Source organism: Mycena indigotica (assembly GCF_014461135.1).
Source record: "Mycena indigotica strain 171206Taipei chromosome Unknown Mind.scaff0003, whole genome shotgun sequence".
In the NCBI taxonomy this organism is placed as follows: Eukaryota; Fungi; Basidiomycota; class Agaricomycetes; order Agaricales; family Mycenaceae; genus Mycena; species Mycena indigotica.
The window spans coordinates 3486664-3513978 of NW_023503002.1; the positions used below are offsets into that span (position 1 = coordinate 3486664).

General features: G+C 52.0%; 6 protein-coding genes across 6 annotated transcripts; 4 read left to right on the forward strand and 2 right to left on the reverse strand.

Moving 5' to 3' along the window:
- Positions 1 to 4306: 4306 nt before the first annotated feature.
- Positions 4307 to 6442, forward strand: MIND_00382200 (uncharacterized protein; the record flags this gene model as incomplete). Its single annotated transcript, XM_037360654.1, has 4 exons — positions 4307 to 4348; positions 4399 to 4800; positions 4847 to 6076; positions 6128 to 6442. 4 exons carry the CDS (start codon positions 4307 to 4309, stop codon positions 6440 to 6442), a joined length of 1989 nt encoding a protein of 662 aa, XP_037223539.1.
- Positions 6443 to 7908: 1466 nt separating this feature from the next.
- On the forward strand, positions 7909 to 10903 carry MIND_00382300 (ATPase-AAA-core domain-containing protein; the record flags this gene model as incomplete). Its single annotated transcript, XM_037360655.1, has 6 exons — positions 7909 to 7959; positions 8012 to 8125; positions 8177 to 8211; positions 8262 to 8709; positions 8759 to 9728; positions 9780 to 10903. The coding sequence occupies 6 exons, from the start codon at positions 7909 to 7911 to the stop codon at positions 10901 to 10903; spliced, it is 2742 nt and encodes a 913-aa protein (XP_037223540.1).
- A 6634-nt stretch (positions 10904 to 17537) lies between these two features.
- On the reverse strand, positions 17538 to 19561 carry MIND_00382400 (F-box domain-containing protein; the record flags this gene model as incomplete). Its single annotated transcript, XM_037360656.1, has 2 exons — positions 17538 to 19459; positions 19516 to 19561. 2 exons carry the CDS (start codon positions 19559 to 19561, stop codon positions 17538 to 17540), a joined length of 1968 nt encoding a protein of 655 aa, XP_037223541.1.
- Positions 19562 to 20063: 502 nt separating this feature from the next.
- MIND_00382500 (Cytochrome P450) lies at positions 20064 to 22086 on the forward strand (the record flags this gene model as incomplete). Its single annotated transcript, XM_037360657.1, has 11 exons — positions 20064 to 20241; positions 20288 to 20637; positions 20686 to 20812; positions 20863 to 20978; positions 21029 to 21163; positions 21212 to 21401; positions 21456 to 21501; positions 21547 to 21582; positions 21638 to 21730; positions 21785 to 21958; positions 22014 to 22086. 11 exons carry the CDS (start codon positions 20064 to 20066, stop codon positions 22084 to 22086), a joined length of 1518 nt encoding a protein of 505 aa, XP_037223542.1.
- Positions 22087 to 22550: 464 nt separating this feature from the next.
- MIND_00382600 (Acyl-CoA dehydrogenase) lies at positions 22551 to 24896 on the forward strand (the record flags this gene model as incomplete). The annotated part of the gene is made up of 17 exons (XM_037360658.1): positions 22551 to 22610; positions 22657 to 22747; positions 22797 to 23122; positions 23181 to 23264; positions 23310 to 23365; positions 23417 to 23433; positions 23487 to 23627; positions 23672 to 23730; positions 23778 to 24004; positions 24051 to 24068; positions 24118 to 24177; positions 24234 to 24304; positions 24359 to 24414; positions 24463 to 24506; positions 24560 to 24626; positions 24681 to 24774; positions 24826 to 24896. 17 exons carry the CDS (start codon positions 22551 to 22553, stop codon positions 24894 to 24896), a joined length of 1542 nt encoding a protein of 513 aa, XP_037223543.1.
- Positions 24897 to 24977: 81 nt separating this feature from the next.
- On the reverse strand, positions 24978 to 26976 carry MIND_00382700 (Iron permease; the record flags this gene model as incomplete). The annotated part of the gene is made up of 6 exons (XM_037360659.1): positions 24978 to 25707; positions 25758 to 26039; positions 26096 to 26204; positions 26255 to 26321; positions 26372 to 26518; positions 26569 to 26976. The coding sequence occupies 6 exons, from the start codon at positions 26974 to 26976 to the stop codon at positions 24978 to 24980; spliced, it is 1743 nt and encodes a 580-aa protein (XP_037223544.1).
- Positions 26977 to 27315: the final 339 nt, after the last annotated feature.

The following is a 27315-nucleotide window of genomic DNA, read 5'->3' on the forward strand; positions in this document are numbered from 1 at the left end:
CAAGGCAGGAGTAGGCCAAGCTCCTCCATCCCTTCCCTTCGGCTCGATCAGTGTCATACTGGTGGGAGACCCACACCAATTTCCACCAGTGGGCAACCCCACAGCATCCCTCTTCAACCCTGCTTGTGACACCACTCTGTTGTCGCAAATGGGACGGTCATTCTACGAGCAATTCACTGTGGTTATCACCTTGACTCAACAGAATCGAGTCAGAGACCCAGAATGGAACCAATTCCTGAAACGGCTGCGCGTGGGCGAATGCACGGAGGAAGATATGGATATGTTGAGGTCACTAATCATACGCAAAGACAGCCCGATCCGTTGGGACTGTGCTCCTTGGCGAGACGCCGTGTTAGTGACACCCCGGCACTCAGTGCGAACGCAATGGAACACTGCCGCCCTGGAACGTCATCGCAACGCCTACGGGTTACACAGTTTACGTCTCCAAGGCAGAAGACAGTGTGGGTCGACCCGCTCGAGCTCTCACCATGAATGAACGCGTCTTAGCGGCGGGAGTCAACGACGACAAACCGGGTAAACTGGCGGAGTTCGTGGAAATCTCCATTGGCATGAACGCCATGGTCCTATGGAACATAGCAACGGAGGCAGACCTGGCGAACGGTACCCGCGGAACCATTGTTGACATCAAATTAGACCCCCGCGAAACCACTCCCCTGGTCAGAGGAAAAGGAGGAAGAGTCATGTTGCAGTTCCCACCGTGCACGGTCTTCATCAAGATCGATCAATTCACTTTTCCTTCCTTCGAAGGTCTTGCACCGGGTGTGCTCCCTATCGCCCCAACTGCCGCGAGCTTCTCGATAACGACATCCCCCAAAAAATACACTACGATCAACCGCCGCCAACTGGCTCTCACACCAGGCTACGCGTTCACAGACTACAAGTCACAAGGTCAAACTCTCGCCTACGTGATCGTTGACCTGGAACAACCCCCTCATGGCCGCATGACACCATTTAACGCATACGTAGCACTGTCTCGAAGTCATGGAAGGGACAATATCCGACTGCTCCGAGGAATAGATCCAAAAATGTTCACCACCCACCCTTCCGATAGCCTACGCGCGGAAGATAACCGACTCTCCGCACTAACGAACGCAACTCGCCATAGATACCCATTGACAGTCGTGGAACCACTGCTCCCACCCCCCACTTCTCAACCCCTGTAGCACTGAAGCGCTGTATGATTTCTCAATAAATCGGGAAATGGCTATATATGAAGACCACAGTCGCTACCACTACTTGCTCCAGTGACCCATGCCTCGAGCGTCCCTCATACCTCGGTGGACCACCCGCTGCGCCCATTGCGGACAAACGGAACCCCCTCGGCGTTGCTCAGGCTGCCAGGTCGCTCGTTATTGTGACACCACTTGCCAGAAGGGCGATTGGCAGGACCATAGATCGGCATGCAACGAACACGCTTCAAGCCTTCGCAATATCAGGGACCCTATCATAGCCAGCATCGTTCAGTATTTTGCGAAATTTGTTGATGACTGGCGCCTATCCTTCGCTCAATGGGCGCTTTTCGCCGCCGATCTTGGTAATCATGCACCAGATTTTCTTGAACATCACTTGTACGTGGACCTGTCTCCACGAACGCGAGGTACTGAATACTCGAAGTTTTGCGGTGAAAGTCCAGCCAGCAAACGATAGCAGTCGCAGGCACCGACGCTCCACATTTGACGTGCGTCACTTGGCCAAGTTGCTAATCCACTCATCTGGCATAGGTTGTTGAATGTGGTATGTTCGCCGACCAAGACTTCATGACGATGGCTCCCCCAGAAGCTATCAAACACGGCCAACCCGCCAACAACGAGCGCGAGTTTACCACTGAATTCCAAGAACTCACCAAAGCAAAGGACGTTGTGCGTATGATCGTCACCTCAAACGTAATATGCCACGATGTACACTATCGGGGTCGACGAGATTTTCCCCCCAGAGTTGAGAGGCTGGGTTGGCAATCCTCGCATTACAACGTTCTTCCGCACGGTGTTCATCACGGAATTCAACGCGGCGGTTGCAGCTGGACATGGTAGGCATTGATTGCAGCTTGAAGAACTACCTCACTATGTCGCAGTCCACGCTTCCCTTCACCGCGCTGTCGAGCTACTGGTGTACATCCTCACGGGAAAGATTGTCCGTCTACCGGGAAACGAATGAGCTGATCGCCGCAGCAAATGCTTAAAGTAGAATATCTATTTCAAGAGCGACGAAGCGGCCCGCTTCTTAAGCCACGTGGAATGTACCTGTACTTGCTGATCGATGGGAAATATACTTGTTGTTGAACCTTACCCATTTACTCCCCGCCATGATATGCCGCTTCTACTTCCCCTCCTGCTAGAGATCTTCCGGTCTACGCTGAATCACCATGGACCCCATTCAGCTACATCAAGAAACCTTCACCGCGAGCGCTGACCAGCACTTCAAATGGGCCAGAATGGAAACGGCATATCAATGCATTCCTGAAGGTCAGCTAGTGCTATGCATGGGAAGGGAGTTATGGTACGCCATGCCTCCACCGTACCGCGAGCATGCAACCGATTGCTCACATCACTACAACATATCCCTGACAACCTGCGAACTGCATCGCGTCGAATGGCAGGTGGACCTTCCAGCCCTTATATGGGGAACCAAGCGTCTCGCTAAGTCCCTCGGAAGTGTGCAACTGGGAGGAAATCCAAGCTTCTTGTCTATGCGACATCCAAACAGACACGGAGTACCCGATGCTCGTAGCCGGATGCCGCGTAACTATATACCCGTCCTCACGATACCCTCTACCCAATATCGAAGTGGCTTCATTGTGGACACCGACGGCAAGGGACTTTGTCGAATCCGAGTAAGCAGGGCCGGAGAAAGCCTTAAGGTCAATTCTCCTACGTTAATAGACGACCTGCTCAGCACCGAAGACGGGCACAACGACGAAGTTGTCGCAGACCAATCGTATCTACGACCACATTTTATCACCGGCGCAATCCAACTTCACGTCGGGGACCGCGTCGTGGTACTTAACGGCCCTCACGCGAAAAGAATAGGAAAAATAGAGCGAATCCATGGAGCTCGTCAATCGACACTCCTCACGTTGACGGACAACCAGGTGCCTTTCACCAACATTGCTATCTGTAATGTTGCGCGTGTGTTCCTGCCAGGGGACCCCGTGGTCATACAACATGGGGCGCACAGCGGCATCCGAGGACATGTTGAAGGGACGTTCGCCTTAAGGCGTCTCCCCAAGGACTTTATTCAGTTTCCCCCAGGTGGAGTCCGGGTGATCCTGGTGCGCTAACTGTGGCATGTACTGCCAAAAGAGCCATACTGATATCCCTTGAAGCAGCATAGCAACGCGCATGTAAGCCTCCAAAACCAAATATGAGATTATACCATCTAATGCATGTCAGGTGGACGTACCCACGCAGTTTATCAAACTCGATGGTCGCGCGACGGGCGGACGACATTGAAGCGGTGGAGGTGGAGAATCACTGGCTCGCTCAAGATAAGTTGGTGGGCAAACAACTCGACGTTAAGATCGGCCCGATCCTACGGGGAAGGATCTCTGAAAAGCAGTCTAAAGCTGTAGGAGAATACGGCCAAATCGTCCTTAGCGCTCCCGTATCCCCCCAAACCTTCGACATTCCCATTCAAGTTCAGCTATCAGGTGGCACGGAGCATGTACGAGTTGCACCTCAATGGCTACACCCCGTCGTTGAGCTTTCAGGGGACCGCAACCAACAAACACGATTCGTCGTCATAGGCAAAGACACACAAAACATGAGTACTTTTGTTGGGAGGTATGCGACCACCGCTATTTCTGCCACCCATGAGTGGCCTCTAACGGTCACGGTATGGAACGACACAGGAACTTTGCCGACTACGACACAGTTTCCTAAAGGTTCTCTCTGTAGGTCAAGTGGGACCGATGCTTCACATGCAATCCAGTGGTAGCCCTACACAGTAGTCGTAGCAGGTATACACTTATTGTCAAGGACCACATAAATCTTATATTGACTTCTGACTAATTATTTGTGCATGTTTGTTTTTGTAGTTTACACTTGTTTGTTCTGAATTTATGATAGACGGGACCTAGCTAAAGCAAGGTAATAATAGGCACATAGACGAAATGTCAAACGTATTTGGTGGCGATGTGACTGGGTTGCTTCCTCCTTCTCTCGCAACAACCACGATGAAATAACCACCTCAAGTAAACGCTCCCAAACTCAATTGGCACATGGGCCAAAATTAACCCAACGCTGCACAGCGATGCCGCCCGCCGACCAATCTTTCCCGAGGATATAACATGGGCAATGACGTTTTCGCCCTTGTCATCGGAATCAACGACGTAGGGACTATACTTCGTCCACAGAATTGTGTGGCTCATGCTTCCAGCAGTATTTTGCGAAAGATGATTTTGTAGCTCTGCAAGGGGCGGTCAACGACTCTCGAGCGTTTGTCAAGTTCCTCCTCGACCCAGTCGAGCAACACGGGCTCGGCGCGTCTCCCGAGAATATCGTGCAGCTAGAAAACGAGAAAGCGACTAGACAGGGCATACTTTCTGCATTCGAAACCCATTTCCTCAACAACGAGAAGATCCCTGACCATGGCGATGCCACAATGATTCTCTTTTTCGCTGGTCACGGCGCACGGATGTCAGTGCAGGGCACGGCGATCGAGGTGTTATGTCCCGTGGACGAGCGCACGGTAGATGTGGCGGGGAGCACAGTCTATGCGATTCCGGATTATGTTTTGGGTTGGTTATTGGCGGAGCTGGAAAGGAAGAAGGGCCCCAATATCGTGTGTTTCTTTTTTCAAGAGTCGATTCAGGCTGACAAGTCTGTAGACCGTTATTCTCGACTCCTGTCACTCCGGCGGCATGAATCGACGCGAAGATGACTTAGGTCTGGTTCGGGCTGCGTCGTCTCCTTCTGAAGAGGTCCCTGCAACTCTGGATGCACATTTCTGGCCCAACGGGAGAGCTGCGACAAAGAACTACAGATTATGGGCTCCCACCTCCTCGTCTCACATTCTCCTTGCTGCTTGTCGTCAGGAAGAGCAAGCTCGCGAGGGTTGGTCGACAGATGGCTTGATGCATGGAAGGTTCACTGCAAAACTCCTCAGCAGACTACGGGGCCTTCCATTACACCATACAACATACGAGGAACTTATCGCTTATCTTCCACGTCTACCTGACCAAACGCCACACTGCGGAGGACAACGACGGCATAGTTTGGTTTTCGATGGCTTTTTTTCATTCCCTGGAAGTGAATCTTGGAGCTTCCGACGAGTTTCTATCGAGGGTACCCAATTCGAAAACTATCCCAGCTGGGTGATAAATGCTGGAACTGTGGAGGGTGTGGTCCCTGGGACAGAATTTAGTGTCCGCCTCCCTGATTCCAAGTCTACTGTTTTCTGCACCTTGGTCGCACGGACCGTGCAAATCAATCACACCATCGTCATTCCCGACATTACTTCCCGAGCGGACCAGACTTGGAAGAACATAGTTCCCGGCTCTCGTGCAGTCATCTCCAACTGGAAAAACTCGTCTATAATTTCTCACGTTTTCGTCTCATCGACGTTCCAATACACGAATCATTTGTTTCCTTCAAACCTCCAACGACATCAAGCAGGGATGCTGTTTGTTCAAGCCGCAACAGAGAACGGGGCTGATATTTCACTTTCTAACGAAGATAATGAGCTCGTCATTCAATGGCATACCCAGAAAAAGCTTGGAAAAGTACGACCTGAAACCCGCCTCAAGCTTGAAGCGAAGCAAATTGAGAACCTGCCACTTATCATCGACGGCCTGGTCCGCTTCTGTTATTTCCTTGAACGGGAGAACGAAGCTTGGCTCATGACCGGCGTGTCGCTCGAGATGCATCGTGTGGATGGGTTGCCACCGATCAGCAAACCGGATTCTAAGTTCGGGATCAACGGCAATTTGGTGGAGAATGGGGTCGTCCAGCTCGTTTCGCAAGATGATGCTTATTACGGATTCACGGTCCGAAACGAGAGCGGGCATGACCTGTTCCCGTATATGTTCTTCTTCGACCCCGTTCGGTACACGATCGACGTATGTGTGGCTCCTTCCAAACATCCTTTCTGCCTGAAACAAATGATCCAGCTATGGTACGAGCCTCCCGACGGCCGCGTGCTTTCCCCGCTGCGGGCCGGCAGCACACTCACCGTCGGTATGGGCACGGAAGATGGCATCGAGTTCTTCCTGGAACCGGACGAGACAACAAGCTCGGGGTTCGTTAAACTCTTTTTCGCCACGAGTAGCCTTGAGCTGGGCTGGATCGCTCAAGCTCAGTCGCCGCTGGACCCGAGCTTTGTAGACCGGAACCGAAGTGACACGGACGAAGTTATTGACGATAAAACACAGGGGGCGCAGCAGTGGGGTGCGCTGGATGTGTTGGTGACTATGATACAAGCATGAATTTGCACGATACTTTCACGATACCTTCACTTGAAGGACTAAATTAGTACAACGAGTTGTCAGTATTCGGAATACGACTCATGAGGAACGGGATTACCTATAAAGACGGATTACCTTTGTACTTCTCCTTGTAAGACCAATCCAAGAGTAAGGTGTTCGGTATGGGAGCAAAAGTATTACTTACCTGTTGATGGACGAAGTAGCTCCGCCGTCCACCCACAATTCGCGGGAGGACTGTAGATGATTTTACGTAGGGGTGGAGACACTGAAAGGTATTTAATGTGGTCCCTGACTCGATTGGAGTCTCATCCTGGAGACTCCGAGTACTAGGCTCGAACCTGCGACCTCTCTATAGCTACATTGAGTAGCTCTGAAAGTAACCGATTTTGTCACGGACGGTCCGCTATAACTGGTTCGAGCAACACCACGATCACCTTGCCCAGCCTGAAACCCAGGCCCGGCCAGCTTGTGCAGCTAGCGCTGAGCGCGACCTTCTTTGCTCTCTTCTGTCCATCTCTATGGGCTCCACACGTCACAATTACCGCCATAAAACTCTCTGAATTCGGTCGTGGTTCGATTTGTCCTGGAGTAGTCCTGCAGAAGAACGAAAAAAGATGTGTCGGACTGCCAGTGCCGCCGTCAAGTGGCACTTGCCATTCGCGTCCGACAGGTCCGTTCCTGCGAAGCTGAAACGATGGATGTGTTGGATCGAAAGGATGAATGCAGAGGATCAGTGAAGCCAGGTTGCAGCTTTGCCGCCAGTGCTCCGACTCATGGAGAGTCGGGGCCCAATCATTGTTGTGAGTGCGTGAAACGTTGAGCTGGTGTCTTATCTTGCTGATGACTCAAGACATTCGAAGGGTTGGGCGTTGTTCGCTTCAGCGGCGCGGGGGAAAGCACATCTGTCATTTAGACGTTGCTCGCCCGATTGCAATATAACCGGTATCGCTGCACGCAAACATCGCCATCCACCATGCCTCCTCACACACAAACGACTGCACGCAATCGATGGGATGGAGCTATCACAAAACTTTCGAGCGCTGTCGAAACCCTGCAGGTCGTCGCTGCTGGGTTCAAAACTCCCTTCCTGGAGCCGATCTGTCTCGCTGCACGCTCGATACTGTCTACTGCTGAGGTATGCGCCATTTTTGGGCGGACAAATTTGAGGACTCACATAGGAGAGCAGACAATGAAGACAACCAGGAATCACCTTCACATAATGGAAGACGTGAACCAGCTACTCCTTGCCGTTATCGCCTTGCATATTACCTCCAACCCCGATGTGGAACTACGCCCATTGTTGCTTGAAGAGTTGGGCCGCGTAGTCAAGTTTGTCTACCTTTCCGACCGCTCTTTGGCCTTGCTGAATTTGACAACTGCACAAGGTGTTTTCGCTTCTTGAAGCAGAGCAATCGACTAGCCGGCTCAATCTTCGACGTCTTTTGCGTCACGGGGAAATCTCCACCATGCTGAACGAGTGTAAAGAGGAATTGACAAATGTCATTGCCTCTCTTAAGGTGAGCACACACTTGATAAATATTCTAACATGTTTTGATCATTTCCCTCTAGTTGTACTCGGTTGGGCTTACTGAAATCATTGGGACAATGCAGCTCGACATGGAGAACATGCATCAGCAAATTTTGGAGCTTACCAATGGGTTGTCGGACTCGGATGGAGACTCTGTACGTGTTCTGGTATTCAAGGAGCAGAACGCTAATGACCTATGTACATAGCTGAAGAGAAGTGTGTCATTCCGGTCTCAAAGCAGGTGCTTTGCGTATCATGCTATGTGTTGTTATATACTGAGGCATTTCTTAGCGACAGCCTTCTCTCCATTCTTCCCTCAAACCCTAAAATATTCCACGGTCGCGAAAACGAGCTCGAACACGTTGTCATTTTGTTTACAAGTGATGACACTCCCCGAATTGCTATCCTTGGACCTGGCGGAATTGGCAAAACAAGTTTAGCTCGAGCTGTCCTCCACCATCCAACAGTTGTCTCCCGCTATCCAGGTTCAGGCCAGTGTTTCTTCGTAGCCTGTGATGTTGCATTGTCAGCACAAGACTTCCTTGTCCTGATCGGCTCACAACTGGGATTGCAAGTAGGGAGAACCTTGCGTCGCGAAATAGTGGCCAAACTCGATAACGGACAGCAGCACCTGCTCGTGCTGGACAATATGGAGACGTTATGGGACCCAGTTGAATGGCGGAATGAGGTCGACGATGTTCTTGGTTTTTTGGGCAGCATTCCTAATCTCGCGCTTCTTGTGAGTATCTGGCTATCTTTTCAATCCGCAGGATTCATAGCGTCCTTAGATTACTATGCGCGGTGCCGAACGACCCGCTACAGTCCAATGGACTAGACCCTTTCTCCCGCCGTTAGAGCCGCTAACGGAGATTGCTGCGCGACAAACCTTTTTCGACATTGCGGATGAGTCATCCGTGTCCGAAAGCGGGGTCCAGGATATCTTGCAACTGACGGACAACGTCCCACTGGCCATCACCCTTATGGCGCATCTGGTGGATTCAGAGGGGGTCGCGACAGTATTATCACGCTGGGACGGGGAAAAGACCGCCTTACTTTCAGATGGATTTGACAAACGATCCAACCTCGACATCTCTATCTCCCTCTCCCTCTCCAGCCCGCGTTTCCAATCCAATTCCCACGCAATGGATCTCCTCAGTCTTCTTTGCATCCTTCCCGATGGACTTGCGGAGAGCGACATTCAGCAACTTCCTATCCAAAACCCACTAGGATGCAAAACGGCGTTACTCCGCACCTCCTTGGCATACGTTTCTGCCAACGCCAAACGAATAAATCTGCTCGTACCCATTCGGGAGTATGTCCGCCGACATCACCCACCCGCAGAGCACCTCATTCAGCCTATCTTCGAAAACTATCTCCACACCCTCGCTGCATCTAAGGACTACTATGGCGTAATCCCTAGCGGCAATCTCATCGCTCGCATCAATGCCAATTTTGCGAATATCCAAACTCTCATGGCATTTAAACTACTTGATTCAGACACTTCAAATTTCGAGGACCTCGTTCGGTGCGCTGTCTATGCCAACATCTTCAGCCGTACTGTAGGCAAGGGTGAAATACCTTTTCTCGCCCAGCTCGACACGCATGGTCGGTTCGAAATGCTGAGTATCAGCCCCACGCTTGAAGTCCAATTTCTCTCCGAACGTATTTCGGCATACTACTACAAGCTCGTGCCCGGACCTGCTTTGATCGAACGCGCACTTGCGCTCTTCCCGAGGCTCGAGGATGCGCTGACGAAATGTTAGTAAACCTTGCAACAAACCCGCAACTTTTTTCTAAAGCATTTTTCAGGCACATTATATAGCTGTGCCAGCGACTTTTATCGGAATAAGTCTGAATTCGCCTTGGCCAAAACCTACACCGAAAAGACGCTCGCCCTCTCCAGGGCCATTCACAACACTCGACTTCAATGTAGCGCTTTTTGCTCGATGTGTATTATCGACCTCAGATCGGGAAATCCCCTCAGGGCGTTTGGCCACGCGCGTCAGGCAGAAGCACAGGGAAGACTTGGCGGCGACTTGTGGTCCGAGGCAGCCGGACTGCGCGGCGGCGCGTTGTGCTTGAGCCGCCTCGGGGCCTATGCGGAGTCAATTGAATGGACAACGCGAGCGAGGCGGTTGCTAGCGCTCTGCGACATAGCTGGAAACCAGTTGGATATGTCGCTGCTGATGGGCCTCGGGGAGGTGCACGCCAAAAAGACAGAATATCTCGCGGCGAAAGCGGTGTATGAGGAGATATTGCGGTACCGCCCTGTGGACCGGCTGAACGGCATGCACGTCGTCTTGTTGGTTAATCTCGCGGAAATCAGTGTCGCGTTGGATCTTCCGGTCGAGGAGACTCAGCGGCACATCGATCTCGCGCGGACTATTGCGGGCAACATCAAGTGGTGGCCCGGTCGCCTGATGTGCGACCTGGCGCAGGGCGAGCTGCTGCTCAGCCAGCAGGAGTACAGTCGTGCCAAAGTTGTCATGGAAAAGGTGGTGGTGGATGCTGTGAAGGAGCTGGACATACATAGCGTTTGCTGCGAGAAGTTGGCAGACAGGGACTTGTGGGACAGTGATTCGTGGGACCCAAAATGGCCAACCGTGTTGCTAGCCCAGGCGGGGCGAGAGAAGCAGCACCGACTCTGGTGCAAGGCGCTACAATGCTTTGGGACTGGTGCTTTGGCGGAAGGCGACGTCATGACTGCCCGCAGTTTGTTTGTCGTGGCTCTCGAGGGATTTACGCAGATGGACATACATTGCAGTCGGGCGGAGTGTTTCTGGAAACTTGGGATAATTGCTGAGGGAGTGGGGGACAGGGCGGGGGCGGTGGAGAATTGGGATGCGGCTAGGCTTTTGTTTGAGCGAGCGTCGCAGGCAGCTCGGGTGACCATAGTCCAAAAGAAGCTAGCGGATTATACAACTTCTCGATGAACACATGGAGACGGAGCTTGATCAACGCTGGCACAAGTATCTAATGAGCCTGATTAGAGGTATTGTTATCAACCTAGAAAAACTGTCTTCTTCTGGAAGTTCTTTTTGACTACTAGGTTGTAAGGTTGATATATAAGTATTGTATCATTTACACTATATTGATTCTTTGAAAATAATATCTGAGTCACCTACAGTTACGGACAATCAAAGCTGACAATTCTTTAAAACTTAAATTTGTGGCCCAGCTATCACTGCTATGAGAAATCTAAGTTCAGATTCAGATTCGGAGGATCTGAAAGCCCCTATGTAGTATTTACGTAATTTTCCCACGTCATATAAGGGGTGTTGAATATTTTGGACCTGTGGACCAAAACCTTTATACACCTTTTCACCTCAAAAATGGTTGTCATAATTTTTTTTAAAAAAAACTAGGTATGTACTCCTGCCTTTTCCAGCTCTGCTAAAATTGTACTATTACATGCTCTGTGAGACCTCTGCTTCTTAACTGCCCATGCTGCTGCTTTCCCTGTTAATTTTAAACAGTATGCACTTATAAATCTCCAAGAGCGCTGAATAAAGCGATAGATAACATCTGTAGGACATCCATCCAGATACTCAAGTGCCTGTTCTTTAGCTTCCTCAAAAGTCTTTAGAATGCTCCCTATAGCAGTATTTACACCATCCCCAATACATTTCAATTGGATTCAGTTCACAGTGGTCATGATTTCTCCATAACTAAAGGTAGGATTGTCCCGAAACAAGTCCAGCTGAATAGAGCTCAACGAGACCTTTCTTTTGATACCCCATACATCATGATAGCGTGAGATTTTGGGGGTGTCGAAGATTTGACAGGTACTTATCCGGCACTAAAAAGTTATAATTTTGACAAAGTTTAGATAGTTTCTGGAAGGAAAAAATTCCCTCTTTCCAGCTGTACACTTAGTTTCTCATTCCTACGTACCAATTTTGAGTAATACAAGTTGTCAGCTTTGATTGTCCGCAACTGTACCTGTAAGTTGTTTAAAATTCTACTATACTGCAGTATTTTACTCAGTTTAAATGTCACATATCACACTTGCTATAAAATTCGATTTTCACAGCCGTGATTCAAAACTGTTCAAGTGGGCAATGTTACTGGGAATATATAAAGTTTTTTTTGGCCCAAAACTCATTGAAAAACATTAAATATTTTGGGCCTGAAGATCCTTTCACCCCAGCGAAGTAAAGCATTTTTCAGGCTGAAAAACTCAAAAAAAAAATTGAACAAAAAATCAATTCCAAAACTTGACATATTAGAGATTATCAGCAGCGGCGAAAAACGACCTTCAATAATTTTGAAACTGCTCCCAAATATTGTGAACAGATTTTGAATATGCTAAGAGTTTTCAGATTAAAGTTTTGAGTCTTGCGAAAGGGTGCCGGCTACGCCGTTGAATCAGGATCGTATCGGTGATGGCACCAGTGCTTACATACACACCTCGGCCTTCGTGTTGACTCAAACGAGTCAAACGTCTTGTGCCAGCGTCTGCCCGTCTGCTCTGACCAGCTCTCATATCAAGCACATAAAACACAGCCGTGTTTCCGGGTCTCATCTCCTAGGCACCCAGACACTGTCCATACTCCAGACCCTGCAGCTGCGTGTGCATTGTGCAGTCAGATGTGCCACGGTGGTCGTGCTCTGTTACACAAACTGGTGTTCCACAACTCCACTACCGGGTGAGATTGTTTATAACCCTTAAATGGGCATGCTAAACACAGTACTGACTCCACTGTGGATCAGGTTTGACTGCGCTGTGGACACATTATAGTGGCTCTTTTTGCTGGTTATGCAGGGAGGATTCCAGTTTTTACGGATATCGGGAGAGATTAAAAGGTGCGCAGGTCAATACTCTCCAACTCAGATTTGATTCTGCATAGCACGACTTCAACTATGCAAGGCCACAGCAACTCGCCGTTCAACCGCCACCCACTCCTGCCAGGCCTTAAAGAGGCATTCCCTGACTTCACATTTGAGACGACTGGCTTCGGCGACAATGCTGAAGTCGAATTAACTTCATTGGGCCTCAAGTCTCCTCGCTACAAGGGGGGTAACACTCCTGGGTGTGTCTTTTTCCTCGTTCTATTGACAGTGACTCATGAATTGGTCCAGTGGAAACCACTCTCCTCAGCGCTGTTGTGTCTGGAAAAAGATACCCACAAAGGCTGGAATGGTAGTAAATTGATCACATGACAGAAATCGTGGGAAATCATCAAGGAATAGGTGATTTGATGGGCAAGAGTCATTTGGAGTCAATCTGAGTCAGTCTGAGTCATTTGGGAGTTCTTGACAGGCATAGCCTCAATGACTCACACTGAGTCACACTGAGTCAGTTGAGTCAGAGTGAGTCAGTTGGAGTCATTTCATTAACCCCAATATGGCAGGAAGTTCTCGTGAGGAAAGGTATATAAAGGAGGCCATTTTTCAGTAGTAAGTAAGTACCCTCTAGCGCAGAACTCAGTGTCACTCTTGATTTACATAATCAATTGACATCCTTCCCACCCTACTTCTGTGGCTTATCATCAGCTTAGTCATCCATAGTCTATTTGGATTACTTGAGCAGACATTGGTAAAACTTCCTAAGTCTACTGAAGGACAATCAGCTGGATTCGCCCTGGTAACTTAGTAACAGTACAGTTTACGGAACAACGACCTAGTGGATTGCTGACGGAGAGGACTCCGGCCGAGTACTGACCACGTAGGTATACAGATTGACTTGAACTTAGGTTACAGAGAACTTGTGCAGAGTAACACCCTAGTGAGTAAGCACGTAGGGAAGCACCAACGGAATTAGGTTATACAGAGAACTTGCGCAGATCAACACCCTAGTGAGTAAGCACTTAGGGAAGCACTTCAGGAACAGGTAACAGAGAGAGCTCAAGCTGAACAACGCCCTAGTGAGTAAACACGTAGGGAGGCAGCTACAGATTTAGGTAACAGAGACAACTGAACCCAACACTACCCCTTCACAACCACCATCCAACCCCCCCTCCATTTTCCCAAATACACCTCACCTCCCTGTTTCTATACTACTGTGCCATTCCTTGAATAAAGTCACTTCCAGGAAGACACAGAGGGAAACTATTTTTCCCTACGACAGCGCTCGGTCGCATCTGCTTCATACACAAACCTTGGGCCAATTAGCCCCAGTCCCATGACCCAGTTCTGCTCTATCTTGGACGACGACACTCGAACTCCGTATCAGCCTATTATTACAAGTACCCCACGAGCACCAACCCAGCCATACCGGTTCGGTAAAATCTACGATATCCAAGGTCTTCCTCTCCCGGCTTTGGACTACACGTCCCAACCTGGTTCCATGTACACTCTAAAGCTCCGCACGAGTGTCAACACCCGCGGATGTTTGCACAGGTACCTGCAGGAAAACATCCGCAGGTTTGACATCCGCGGATACAGGTATCCGTTTCCCACGGATGCCAAGAGTACAGGTATGACTCTGGAAGATCTTAATTTTCATTATCTTCTATATATTCCAGTCACTACAGTCTTCTTGTGCCCTGTAGTGTCCATATCAGTATAGTACTTGATACTATATTCTATATAAGCTCTTAATATTGTCAATATACCTCAGTATCGTAATATTTTATTCCAAATACCTATGGATAACCCGTGCAGGTACCCGTATCCGTGAGTACAGGTACCCGTTTCCCACGGATGCTGCAAATGCAGGTATTGGTTTTGAAGCCTAAATTACCCGCAGGTAGAGTACAGGTATTTATCCGTGACACTCGTGAGAAGCCTTAGTACACTCCCACCACGGACAAGAATGCTCCTCATCAATTCGAACTGGGCTCGCCAACTTCATCTGAACAGCTTCCCTCGATGCCGGAGCCTCTTCGCAAGATGTTGCTGGCGAGGTACCGTGCCGAACACTACCCAATGGCTGCTGTCAACCCAAACATGGCCATGATTCAAGGTGCTCGTCTTCAGCATGCAAAGGCGGATTCCAGTGTGAAGACGAAAGTCAAGCTCGAGTTCGAGGATTACCATTTTGGGAAGGAGAACGCGAAACCCAAGGCCGCAGTGGTGGTTAAGTCTGGTCGGGGTGCTCTCAGAACCGCGATTGATTTCACAAAAGCTCTACGGGTTGTCAATGCCCAAGAACCCTGGTCTGCTGGGCATGGCAAGAAGAAGGAGGCCTGGGAAGAGTGTGCAAGCCTTGTCTCTGTCGCTGTCAATCGCCCAATGACCGCGACTTATCTCAAAGCGAAGATGGAGTCCATTGTTGATTGGAAAAAGGTACAATTCTGAGTTGAATTCAATACCTTAACTCATATGTCTGTGCGATAGAACCCTATGGGCAAAAATAAGGCTCTCGGTGCCATTGTTGGCAGTGGTAACCCAGATGCTATTCCTCTCGGCGCTCTTATGGAGATGATGGAAAATCAACATGATATGGCAAAAGGCAAGACAGATGATGCGAAGGCGAAGATCAAGCAGGTATGGTTTTTGGCATTTGTCTTGTCCAGCTCTGATAGCGACTAGAAAAGCACCGAAGATAAAGCAGGTGGAGAGGAGATCCGCAAGGCTTTGATGCAAGCCCTTCGGCGCAAGCGTGCTATCAGTATCTCGACAGATACCATGTCCAGCGACACCGAGAGCGACACCGAGACAGCAACTGTTATCAGCAAGTCGGCCGGCAAATCGATAATCGACCTTGTGGACACGGATGAGAAAGTCGACAGCAAAGAGAAGGAGCCAAAGCCTGCATCCAAGAAGCCCAAATCCAAGCGGCGTCCTGGCATGGAACACAACTTCGACTGGTGACAACCTTGTCACCATTTTCGAAGCCGAAAATGCCCGCCCGTGCAGCTCATGATGAGCGTGTTGTTGCGTCATGGGAGGCTTTTGTCCGTGATGCTCGGGAGGGGCGTGAGATGATGAAACAGCTGTTGGTTGGAAACGAGGAGAAGGCAGGAACTCCCAAGGACAATAACGAGTAGCCAAGGTATGCAATCAATACAGACTTGTATTCATGTACTACATTCATTAGTCATGAAAATAGTCCTCTACAGATGGTGGCTTGCAAGCGAAGTACTGAGATGTCTGGTTTGGACTAAGGCAGTTTAATGCATTAGTCAATAACACACCAACACGATAGTCCCACAGGCGAAGAAAAGACCCGTTGCTTCCACCAGCCATTGAGAAAGGGCCATTTTGTGACCACTACGCCAAACCCATGTTTAACCTCGATACGCACAGCTGCCATTGCCTTGTTCCATGCCGCTTCTTCTTGGGTACGCTCCCCTGGCCCCGAAAATGGACTTATCATCAGCGGGCTTAGACCATAGGCTGGGTCTCCAAAAATCTCGAAGTAGTGTGAAGCAGGGGCGGTATCCTCGTTGGTGCCTGGCCTTAGCGCATGTTGTTCGCACTTTTCAAGCAACTTGATTGGCCCATACAGATGTCCAATAAGGCCGTTCGGAAGCATGATAGCTTGATATTTGAGTGCATGGACCTTCTTATAGCCGTTGTAGACAATTCGTTGTAGATGATGCGGATGACAAGTAGGCCGGATGGTACAGTCAATAAAGCCCCATACCATGTTCAATGGGGGCACCTGCATCAAAGATAGCAGTTGCATACTCCTCCATCCGAGCGGGCGCGAGAACTCCGTCGACATCAAAATCAAGTAAATGTGCCCATCGGTTGTCTAAGTACAAGCAAAGCTCGTTGATCACTTTGCTTATTGCCGACTGGGCTCACCCATACTGCATCGAGAGCATATATTGGTCTCCAGCGGTTCGGAAGCGTGCCAGGAGCAAGCAAAGAGCTTCGACATCGGAAAACACAGAGCGATGTTTTGTCTTGAAAGGTTGAGGGATGTCAAGCACGTTAACTAACAGCTGTATCTCTTCTGCATAGAAACTATACCGAAAATCAATCTGTGCTTGCCGACCAGATTTTAGCAAGCACACACCGAAATTGGTATAAACAGTCTTGAGGTTTTAGCCGCTTTAGCCATGGTAAGCTGATACGAGCTCCTCCAATATCTGGACGGGCATATGGGGCGAGAGGCATGCTTGGTAGGGCAGCTGTAACCCAGATATCATCTGGCGGTGCCGCTGTTGCTGCCATTGCTGCATGCAAGGCATTACTTCCATTGAGGCCTAGTGTCTGCCCAAGAAGTAAATGCCGCAAGAGCTTCCGTCGGCTAGGGGCCATGCGCAGAAGGGTATTAACAAAAGCTCACCAACCGTTCGACGGCCAACACTCAGTCACGTTATCACATTCCGGCCCATGGCCGTCTCAGGCTGTACGCATATTTTAGATAAAAAATTTGAACTCTCTCTCAAATTTGTGTCATATTTAGATCAATTGCTCCCAAATATTTTGAAAAAAACGAGTGCTGATAATCTCTATTCCCAGTAACATTTCCCATCTAAACATTTTTGAATCATGTCACACCATTTTGCTTCAATTCCTGTCTGAAAAGGGCAATTTTTGACATTTCTGGGCACCCAAGAATTTCTAATTAGGAAGTAATTCAAATTCAAATGTTTGAATCAAAGGTCACACCATTTTTGGCATTTGCATTGAGTAAAATACTACAGTATCGTATGATACTAGACAGCATCAATCCGCAATCCCAGCATACTCATGCTCACCACTCAACAAATCGTGGTATATGGTTGCACCCCCCTCTTCATCCCAGTGCATGCCATACCTCCCCCGGATAGCGCCATTACCATCCCAGAATGTCCGTTCGGAAAGCATGCGAAGAAGCTTCACCTCAGGCACAGTGAATCCGGTGCAGTTGATAACCTCCAGCCGTAGCCGAGGTAGCCCACTCCTTTCCTCAGGGGGTAGCTGGTGCCGTTGTGTGCGCTGTTGCCGCCGGCGCGTCCCCACATAGCAGAGGAGCACCTCGATGAAACGCGCATTGTCGCGCTCGAAGTATGAAATTGTTCCCGCCGGGCCGCCTGGCGATGCCAGCCAGCCACCCGCGCCGAGGTTGACATCGTCCAGCCTGATCGTGTGAAGCGCTGATAGGAGTGTGCAGTCTGCCTGCATGTCATGCAGCAGCGCCCATAGCAGGCCTGCAGGCGGTAATGCCATGATCGCGAGACGCTTTAGGTGCGGAATGTGGCTTGCAAAGCGGCACCAGAAGTGCTCTGGGCTCAAGCCCCAATTGACGAGCACCAGCCACTGAATGTTGTTAATGGCCGTGTCGGTATCGAGTACGGCAGTAACGATGCTGCACATGTCACTCTCCGAAAGGGACGATTCTTCCCAGGAAAGGCAGACATCATAAGGGTATTCGGGGCTCGCCCATGCGCCTTCAAGATCGCTGGAAGACAAGCTAAGCATGGCATGTTGGAAGTGGCCAGGGATTGGTGAGTGGGCTGGCAATGCACCACGAACATTGGGGTCGATTCCGTTGATGTGCTCGATCCGCATCGCACGAGGCTGGCCGACAAGCTTGAAGATGGCCAACAGCAGCATCTTCGTGTCTGGCACTGTATCAAGCTTGATGTCCACTTCCCGTATCTGGGGGATTTTCAGCGCATGTAGGAGCTTGGTCGCATTGGCTGGTTCTCCGGTACCCACACTCAGGCGGTACAGACTAGGCAAGCAGACATTTTGGGGGTGCTGGGTGGAATCATATGGCGCAAGATGCCCTATAGAAAGCTCCTGCAGTGCAACCATCGGGTCTAGGGCGTTGGCAACACTATTCCAAGTGTTACTCCACACCGAAATCTCGTCCACTCGGAGAGAGACCAAATTGGAAAACTCGGGGAGGTTTGCTGACTTGAAGAATCGAGAGTATCTGCCGATGGAGAGTTCTCGAAGTTGCGGGTATACCTCAACTTGAATCCCACAAGGGAATACAAAGCCTCCGTTGAGCACGGCCCAGTCTGCCAGCCAGGGATTGTCGCAGTCCCGTATTGAAAGGCTGTTCAACACCGGAAATGGCCCAACTAACAAGTGAAGGAGAATTTCCGTCGGTGGCGTCCGCATCCAGTAAAAGGCCAGATCGATCTTCGTTATCCGCTCTGCCATCGCCAGCACCGCCGCAACCCGCGAGAGAACGAACTCGGCGCCCGACCTCTCGCTGAGAAGCTCTGCCTCCACTCTCAGTGGCGAAGACTTGGTGCGCTCAAGACAGCGCTCCATCCATGACTGAGAGGTGAAGATGACTCTGCTCCACAGTGTTGGCGTCTCAATCGCAATCTGGCGCCACGAAGAGCAGACGTGGCTGCATGAGACCCTTGATATGTCGTTTGATGGACATTCCTCTGAGTGCAGGAGAAAGATCTGCGCCAACAGCTCGGGCGGGAGACGGTTGATTGGCCGGCTAGCGTTGTGGGCTGGATCGACGGGTGGCCTGGGTGGCTTTTCGAAGACAATAGGACATTGGGTAGGGAAGCTGTCGGCAGGGGAGGGGGGGAGGGGGGAGGACTGCCAGTGGGAAGTGAGCTTGAAGCGGCGGCCAAGCGCGATTGGCGGCAAGACTCGGATGTTGCGCAGTAGTGTTTTTGTCCGAGTCCACAGGTCTATCGGTTTCCAACGTCAGTAGTGGGTGTAAGTGGACGTGCTCAGTAGTACTCACGACGTGTTGAGCGTGTCACCCTATTCACAGGATTGCCGTAGCTCATAGTGTAGAAGGGAAGCTGTCGACACTGGTTGGGTTCTCACGTCAGTGTGTCCACCCCGTGGGCCGCCCTGTTTACGGCCCCGAATGCCGCAATGTTATGAAGGGATTCTTTTGGATTCTTCGAGGTCGCAGTGAAACTTGAATTCGAGGAGGTGGCAATTACTAGTGGCATCATGTGACAATCTGTCTTTCAAAGAGTTCACTACTAGTAGAGTTTAACGAGAAATCGAAGACTAGATTTTCACTGACATGACCCCGCGATTGAGCCCCAACTTCGAGCTTGCTACATGGTATTTCATCAAAGGTTCCGTCAGTGTCACCGTGACAAGTATTTTTTTGTCCGCCACCATCTCAAGACGTCGAACAACTCAAAGACCGTACTTCTCTTCGCCTCCTGGTTCCTCGATATTCTATGACTATGATAGCCAATGACTATCATTTGAATTGCCGCGGTTGCCCATGCATATATAAGTGCCGTCATTACTTCTGTCTTTCTCCTTGTGATGCAGAAGTCGCTCGCAGCGCTCGTCGTCGCGCTCCCCCTCGTCCTCTGGCAGCTCCTCAAGCCCAAATCGCTGCCTCTGCCGCCGGGGCCGCCAAAGCGCTTCCTCACCGGAAATTTGCACCAGTTGCCGACGGTCAAGCAGTGGCTGGTGTATGCGGAGTGGTCGAAGCGCTATGGTGCGCTACCTGGTCAATTATGGCTATAGCTGATTATAGCATACAGGGCCCATCATGACACTGCAAATACTGAACCGCGTCACCATCCTCATTACCTCCGCCAAAGTCGCACTGGACCTGCTTGATGCGCGCGCTTCCATCTACTCCGGTCGGCCGTGGACGTGGATGCTGCATGGCCTCGCGGGGAACGGCTCCTCCATGTTCTCCCTGTCGTCCCAGGACCCGCGGTTTCCTCGCTATCGCAGGATGCTGGTGGCGGGGATGAATAAGCGGGCAGTCAGGCGATATCAGCCGGTGCTGGAGGCAGCGCTGAAGGAGTTTCTGAAGACTATTGCCGTGCGACCGGATGACTACGAGTCGGTGTTGACGACCTACTCGGGTGGGATTGCGCTCAAGGTGCGTTGGTTGTTTCATCTTCGCGACTTTTCCAACTGAATAAGCCAGATTGCTTATGGATACGATATTACAGAGCCCGTCGAGGAAGACTACTTCGTGAAATTGATCGAAGGCGCTGAGGACACCATTCCGTCATTGGTCCAGCCATTCTTCTTTGTGGAAGCGTTCCCCTTTCGTGAGTGTATTCGCTGCTTTGGCGCGTCGGTTTGCTCAAGAACTTGCCAGTTCGCTTTCTTCCGAAATGGTTTCCGCTTGCCACTTTCCATCGCATCGCTGCCGCAAAGAAGAAGATTCTTGATGCAATGGTGTATGTACCGAATGAGTGGGCAAAGAAGAAGCTAGTGAGCGCAAGACATCAGCTCATCATCTTTTCCTGCTGATACTGGGGCAGGAAACCGACCCGTCTGCCGCCTCGTTCTTCTCGGGACACTACTTTGGCAAGGAAGATAGCGGGTCGCTCAGCAAAGCTGAGGCGGATGATCTGATGTGGACAGCCGGGGCAATTTACACTGGCGGAGCACATACGGTAAGTTCGTTCGTTTCTATCTATAGTTCCGTGACAAAGCCCAGAAAGACTGCTTCAGCCATAGCCACCTTCCTTCTTTTGATTTCGACGCACACGGAAGTCCAAGCACGGGCGCGAGAAGAGATTGATCGTGTCGTCGGACGGGGACGGCTGGTCAACTCGGATGACCGGGCGGCAATGCCATATCTTGCTGCAATCCTCAAAGAGACGTTGCGCTGGGCGCCGCCTGCGCCTCAAGGTCTGCTTTATTGACCATGCAACCTTTAAGTTGTGACTTCTAACACTTGGCCAGGTATACGACACGCTGTCATTCAAGACGATATCTACAATGGCTATTTGTACGACTGCTTCCATGTAGCTCACGCAAAGCTAACAACAAACAGGATTCCCAAAGGATCCGCTGTCATAGCCAATATCTGGTCCCGTTTTTGGCATTTGAACACATCCATTCTGCTAACTTTGACAATATTGCAGGGCAATCACCCACGATGCGGAGATGTACCCCAAGCCGTTTGAGTTTGACCCCTCCCGCTTTCTTGGGGACACGCCTCAGCGCGATCCTGCAGAGTTAGTTCTACTTTCCAAATATTCTTAGTACTTGCTTGCTGATATTGTCGTCAGTTTCGTCTTTGGCTTTGGCCGCCGCGTCTGCCCCGGCGCCACTCTCGCTGGAGAATCCGTGTTCCTCGCCGCCGCGAACCTGCTTGCGCTCTTCGACATCAAGACGGCGCTGGACCCCGCGGGGAGGGGGATTGATCCGATGGAGGGCCTGGATTGGCGGACGGGGCTCATTACGTGCGTTTTTCCTTCTCGTTCTGTGGGATGGGGTGATTTAAACGTTATGCGTTAGGACTCCGCTGAATTTCAGGTTCCGTTTGGTGCCCCGGTCTGCGGATACGCTTGCCGCTATGATAGACGGGTAGTCTGAGGCCATGTACAAAATTATGGAGTCCCAGGTACTACTTAGTAGTCTATTGCATTGCATCGCCGTGATCATGACTAGTACTCGGAAATGGCCAAAACGTAACGTGGAGCGGAAGCGAATAAGCATACCATTAAGTATGGGCTGGTACTGTAGGGTTTGGAAAGCTGAATGAGATACCGAAAAACGACAAGGCCTCAGCTCACTTCAAGAAACAACCAGAAATACACAAGAAAGAGTATGCAGGTGCTGGATTCAGGAAGAACTGGACTTCGCTTTTCTGCGATCATGATGTCATCTGCATGATTGTGGGCAGCCTATCCGATGCAGTCGATTATGCACCGGTTGCTGAAGGACCGCTGAAATGCTGGCTTCGCCGGCCCGACCGCCAGCAATCATCTCTCGCCGACCGATGCGAATCACCGCTCAAATCCCAATCACTCGCTGTCTCTTACTTACACCACCATGACCAGCAAGCAGTACACGAAGGAGGAGGTCGCGAAGCACAACAAGAAGGGCGACTTGGTGGGTCTGCCTGTGTCCCCCTCCACGGTTGCTGACCCGCTGGCAGTGGATCGTCATCGACGGCCGGGTATTCGACCTGTCCCGGTTCGCCGCTATGCACCCCGGGGGGCTGAGCGTCCTCCTCGACGAGGAAGTCGGTGCGTTGCAGCCTGCAGAGCATCCATTTTCTTACCGGAGTCGTTTCAGCCGGGCAGGACGCGACTGAAGCCTTCTTCGGGCTCCACCGGCAAGAGATCCTCCTCCGCCCGCAGTACGCGCGCCTCCAAATCGGCACCGTCGTCGGAGAGACGCCCCAAATTGTCGCGCGAGCGCCGGGCGAACTGAGCAGCGTGCCCTACGCGGAGCCGACGTGGCTTACGAAAGGGTACCATTCGCCCTACTTCGGCGACAAGCATCGCGCGTTCCAGGCGGCCGTGCGGAAGCTGCTCGAGGAGGTTGTCCTCCCCGACGCGCTGGCCCGGGAGGAGGACGGAAAGCCGGTGTCGCAGGCTGTGTGGGACAAGCTTGCCGAGGTGTGTTTCCTTGCTTGCTTGGGGATAGTCCCCTTCATGAGCTGATAACGCGGCGCAGGCGAATATCATGGCCATGCGCTTTGGGGCCGGGCCCCATTTGCAGGGCAGGACCTTGCTTGGCGGTATCATCAAGCCTGAGGAGGTGTGTGTTGCCAACGGAGCCTTCGATAGCTGATATCTACCGCAGATGACCACACTCTATAGTTTAATCTTGAATCAAGAATTCGCCCGCTTCAATGCTCGGTGAGCCTTCTCCCATCATCAAGTCTTGACAGTGCTCATCTCGCAATGCAGTGGCTACGCAGACGGCGGTGAGTTGTTTGGGCCTTGTCGCATATGTCCCACATGACTCTGTTTTGGGCAGGAAACGGCAGTCTCATCGGCCTCCCGCCCATCCTCAAGTACGGCAAGCCCGCGTTGCGCGACAAGATCATGAACGAGTTCTTTGACGGGAAGAAGTTCGTCTCCCTCGCGATCTCGGAGGCGTTTGCCGGGTCGGACGTCTGTGCGTGGATATGTCCTTGTTTTTCGTGATCTCACAAATTTCAGCCGGTATGAAGACATTTGCTAAGAAAACGGACGCGGGCTGGTTGGTCACCGGCACCAAGGTCGACCCGCTCCTCCTTGCGCAACTTATTGCTGATCCCTTCGACAGAAATGGATTACCGGCGGCATGGTCGCGTCCTACTTTACTGTCGGGTGTCGGTCGGAGAAGGGAATGGTCGTGCTTGTTATCGAGCGCGGCCCGGGTGTCGAGACAAAACCCATAAAAACCGCCTACAGCTCGGCGGCGGGAACGGCCTTTGTCACGTTTGACAATGTGCTGGTGCCTTTCGAGAACCAGCTCGGCCAGGACGGCAAGGGGCTGCATGTTATCTTAGCGTGTGTTTTCGTCTCTCTGCCCCCGATTCCATGCTGATTTTTGTAGCAACTTCAATGACGAGCGGTGTGTCTATTTTTTCATGCATTCTGGAGAATTCGCTGACAGAAGACAGATGGGGCATGACCGCTGCGGCGATCGCCTCCCACCGGGTGGTGGTCGAAGAATGCCTGAAGTAACCCCTTGCCTCTTGTTACTTCTAGATGATAACGCTTCTGACACATCAGGCAGATGGGCAACGCAGCGCAAGGTCTTCGGGAAGCCCCTCGTCTCGCAGGCAGTCATCCGCTCCAAGCTCGCCGGTGAGCGCGGACGAACTTATTCCTAACTCGATTAACGAGTTACTTCTTTTCTAGCGATGATCTCAAGGGTCGAGAGCGCACAAGCCTGGATTGAAAATATCACGTACCAGGTATTTTTGTTTGTCCTGCGTATTCTTCATCGTCGACAACATTCGTAGATGGCCAACATGAACCATCAAGAACAAGCGATATTGCTCGCTGGGTGCGTTCCAGGTATCCCGCCAGCACGATTTGATTACTCATATACGAGGCCAGCCAAATTGCGCTCCTCAAAAGCTACGCGACCAAAACCGCACAGGAGACCGCCGAAGATGCGGTCCAGGTTCGTGATGTTGTCTCCTTATACCCCCCTTAACAATTATCGATTAATCCTTAGATCTTTGGTGGTCGTGGCATCACCCGCACCGGTATGGGCAGACACATCGAACACTATCACCGGACGGTGGTATTTGACGCTATCCTTGGCGGAAGTACGTGCATTCCTACATAGTCGCCATCGCAAATTACTCAATTCCTTGCAGCGGAGGATGTCTTGGAAGACCTAGGTGTCCGGCAGGCGCTAAGGGCGATGCCAAAGAATGCGCGCTTGTGAAGATCTGAAAAAGCTATCTATTCTATTGGATACAGATGTATTATACTGGTGGGACGGAGCTGACCTCGCGCTAATCTATATCTACTGCTTTTCCCGGTCGTTCACCTTGGCGTTCTCCTCCTTCAGCGCATACGTCTCGTCGATCCCCTGGACCATCGGGATCTCCCGCAACAGCAGGCAGCTCAGCAGGCCGATGCCCGAGATGCCCGTCATCGTCTGCCACACGGCGGCCATGCTCTCCGCAAACGCGGCCTGGACCTCCGTCTTGAGCGGCGCGTCGAGCGTGCGGATGACGGGTATCGCGGCGTACGCGATCTCGAAGCCGGCGGGGGAACTGCGCGGCGAACGCCGGCGGGAGGGTGGCCTGCAGCTTGTTCTGGAGGACGGTCGACGCGATGGTGATGCCCCACGCCTGGAAGAAGGAGCGTGTGAACGTCCAGAGCGCGAGCGCGGAGGCGGCGCGGCTCGGCGGGAGCGGGGCGAGGATCGGGAAGACGGGGCTGGAGAAGAGCATCCCCAGCCCGACGCTCGTGAGCACCTGGAACCCCACCCAGCGGCCCGTGCTCGAGTCTGCTTTGAGCAGCGTGAACACGCCGAAGCCCTGGACAATAATGTCAGAAAAGAAATCGCAGAGTTGCGGCACAGACGATGATGACGAAACACCACGCGGCGTAGTTGACCGGCCGGTATTTCGCGGTCACGGTCGTGATCACGCCCGCCACGAACGCGAACGGCGCGGTGAGCAGCCCGGAGGGGAGGAAGTCGACCGCGGAGCGGATCGGCGAGGCGGAGAAGCAGGCTTGGAAGTAGACTGGCGAGACCGTGAGTTTTCAAGTTGTTTGCTATGCCCAAAAGCTCGACTGGCCTGGCAAGTAGTAGATTAACGCGACGCTGACCAGGCCGTGGATCGCCGTCCCGAGCAGCCCGCCGAGCGAGGTGCGGTTGCTCATGATGTCCGCCGGCGTCGTCGGGCGGACGGGGTCCGTCACCAGGTACACTTCGTAGAACCCGAAGACGATCAGGAGCACAAACCCGATGACCAGCGGCGCGAGGACCTGTGCGGAGGCCCACGGGAAGCGGATGCCGCCGAAGGTGAGCCCGACGATGGCGAGCGTGGTCCCCGCGATGACAATGAGGTTTCCGCTGAAACGAAAAATAAGTCAGTCGTGGAGGAAGCAGACACGGGGGAACGGTGGCACAGCCAATCAACTTGGGCAAGCTTCGACTGGATGCTGCCCGGCGGACTGCGCACCCGCAGGAAGAAGGCGACCAGCAGAAACGAGATGCCGCAGAGCGGGAGGTTGAGGACTACAGCGTCCGTTAGCAATCGCGGTTGGCGGAGACGATGCGATGCCCACAGAAGAGCCAGCGCCAGGCTTTGGTTCCTTTATTCGCAAGAGCGCCGCCGATCGGCGGCCCGACACTCTAATAATCATTGTAAACTCAAGACCAGGAGCAGAGCTGCTATCACTCACAGAAGCAAGCGACCAAATGAGGGCGAGAAAACCTTGGTAAATCCCCCGTTCAGCGAGGGGCACGAGGTCGGCGACGAGGATCTCCGAGAGGGCCAGGATCCCGCCGCCGCCGACGCCTTGGACGGTCCGGGCGGCGATCAGCATGTTCTGGACAACACTAAGTATCAGCGGCAATGAAAGCACTGTTAAGAGCTGACCATATTCTGCGCTGCGCCAGACAACGCGCTGCCGATAGCGAAGAACAGAATGCTGAACAGGACGACGACGCGCCTGCCGAAGGCGTCCGCCAAGTTGCCGCTGAGCGGGATGAACGCCGTGCTGGAGAGCGCGTACGCCGAGCCGACCCACGTGAAGTCGCCCCTGGTGTCGTGCAGCGCGGCGGAGATGGTCGGCAGGGCGGTGCCGACGGCGGTCAGGTCGATCGCGGAGAGGAAGGTGGTCACGCTTATCGCGAGGAAGGTGAGGTAGAATGCGCGCGATTTCGGCTGTGGTTGTTTGAGCTGGGCAGCCGGGGCAGTGTCGCCTTCTAATGTCGCCGTGGTAGAGCCCGCCGGGGAGATGGTGACGTCTCGCGGGTGGCCGCTCAGCGAGCCTGGGTCGGTCATCTAGAAGTTGGTGGAGGACGAAGCAAGAACAGAAGCCTGAGGCCTGCTTACCCGTCCGACTTTGTCCACTTAAGTAGGATCGGCACCGGGGAACCGGACGGTGTGCTGCTTCTAGCGCAATCCTCTGCCACCCACGGAGAGATAAGCAGACGCGCGTTTGAATGCGCGGGCGGAGATGAGCCCCGTTGTAGGTGACATGCACCTCAATTCTCCCACCGGCACGTCCCCGGCCGATGATCAGTGGTCGGCCATGGGTGCGGGCAGGCACGATGTTCCCGTGGCCCCGGCAAGGCTGGACGGAAGCACGGAAGCGAGGATGCAGGCTGCGGCCAGCGGGAC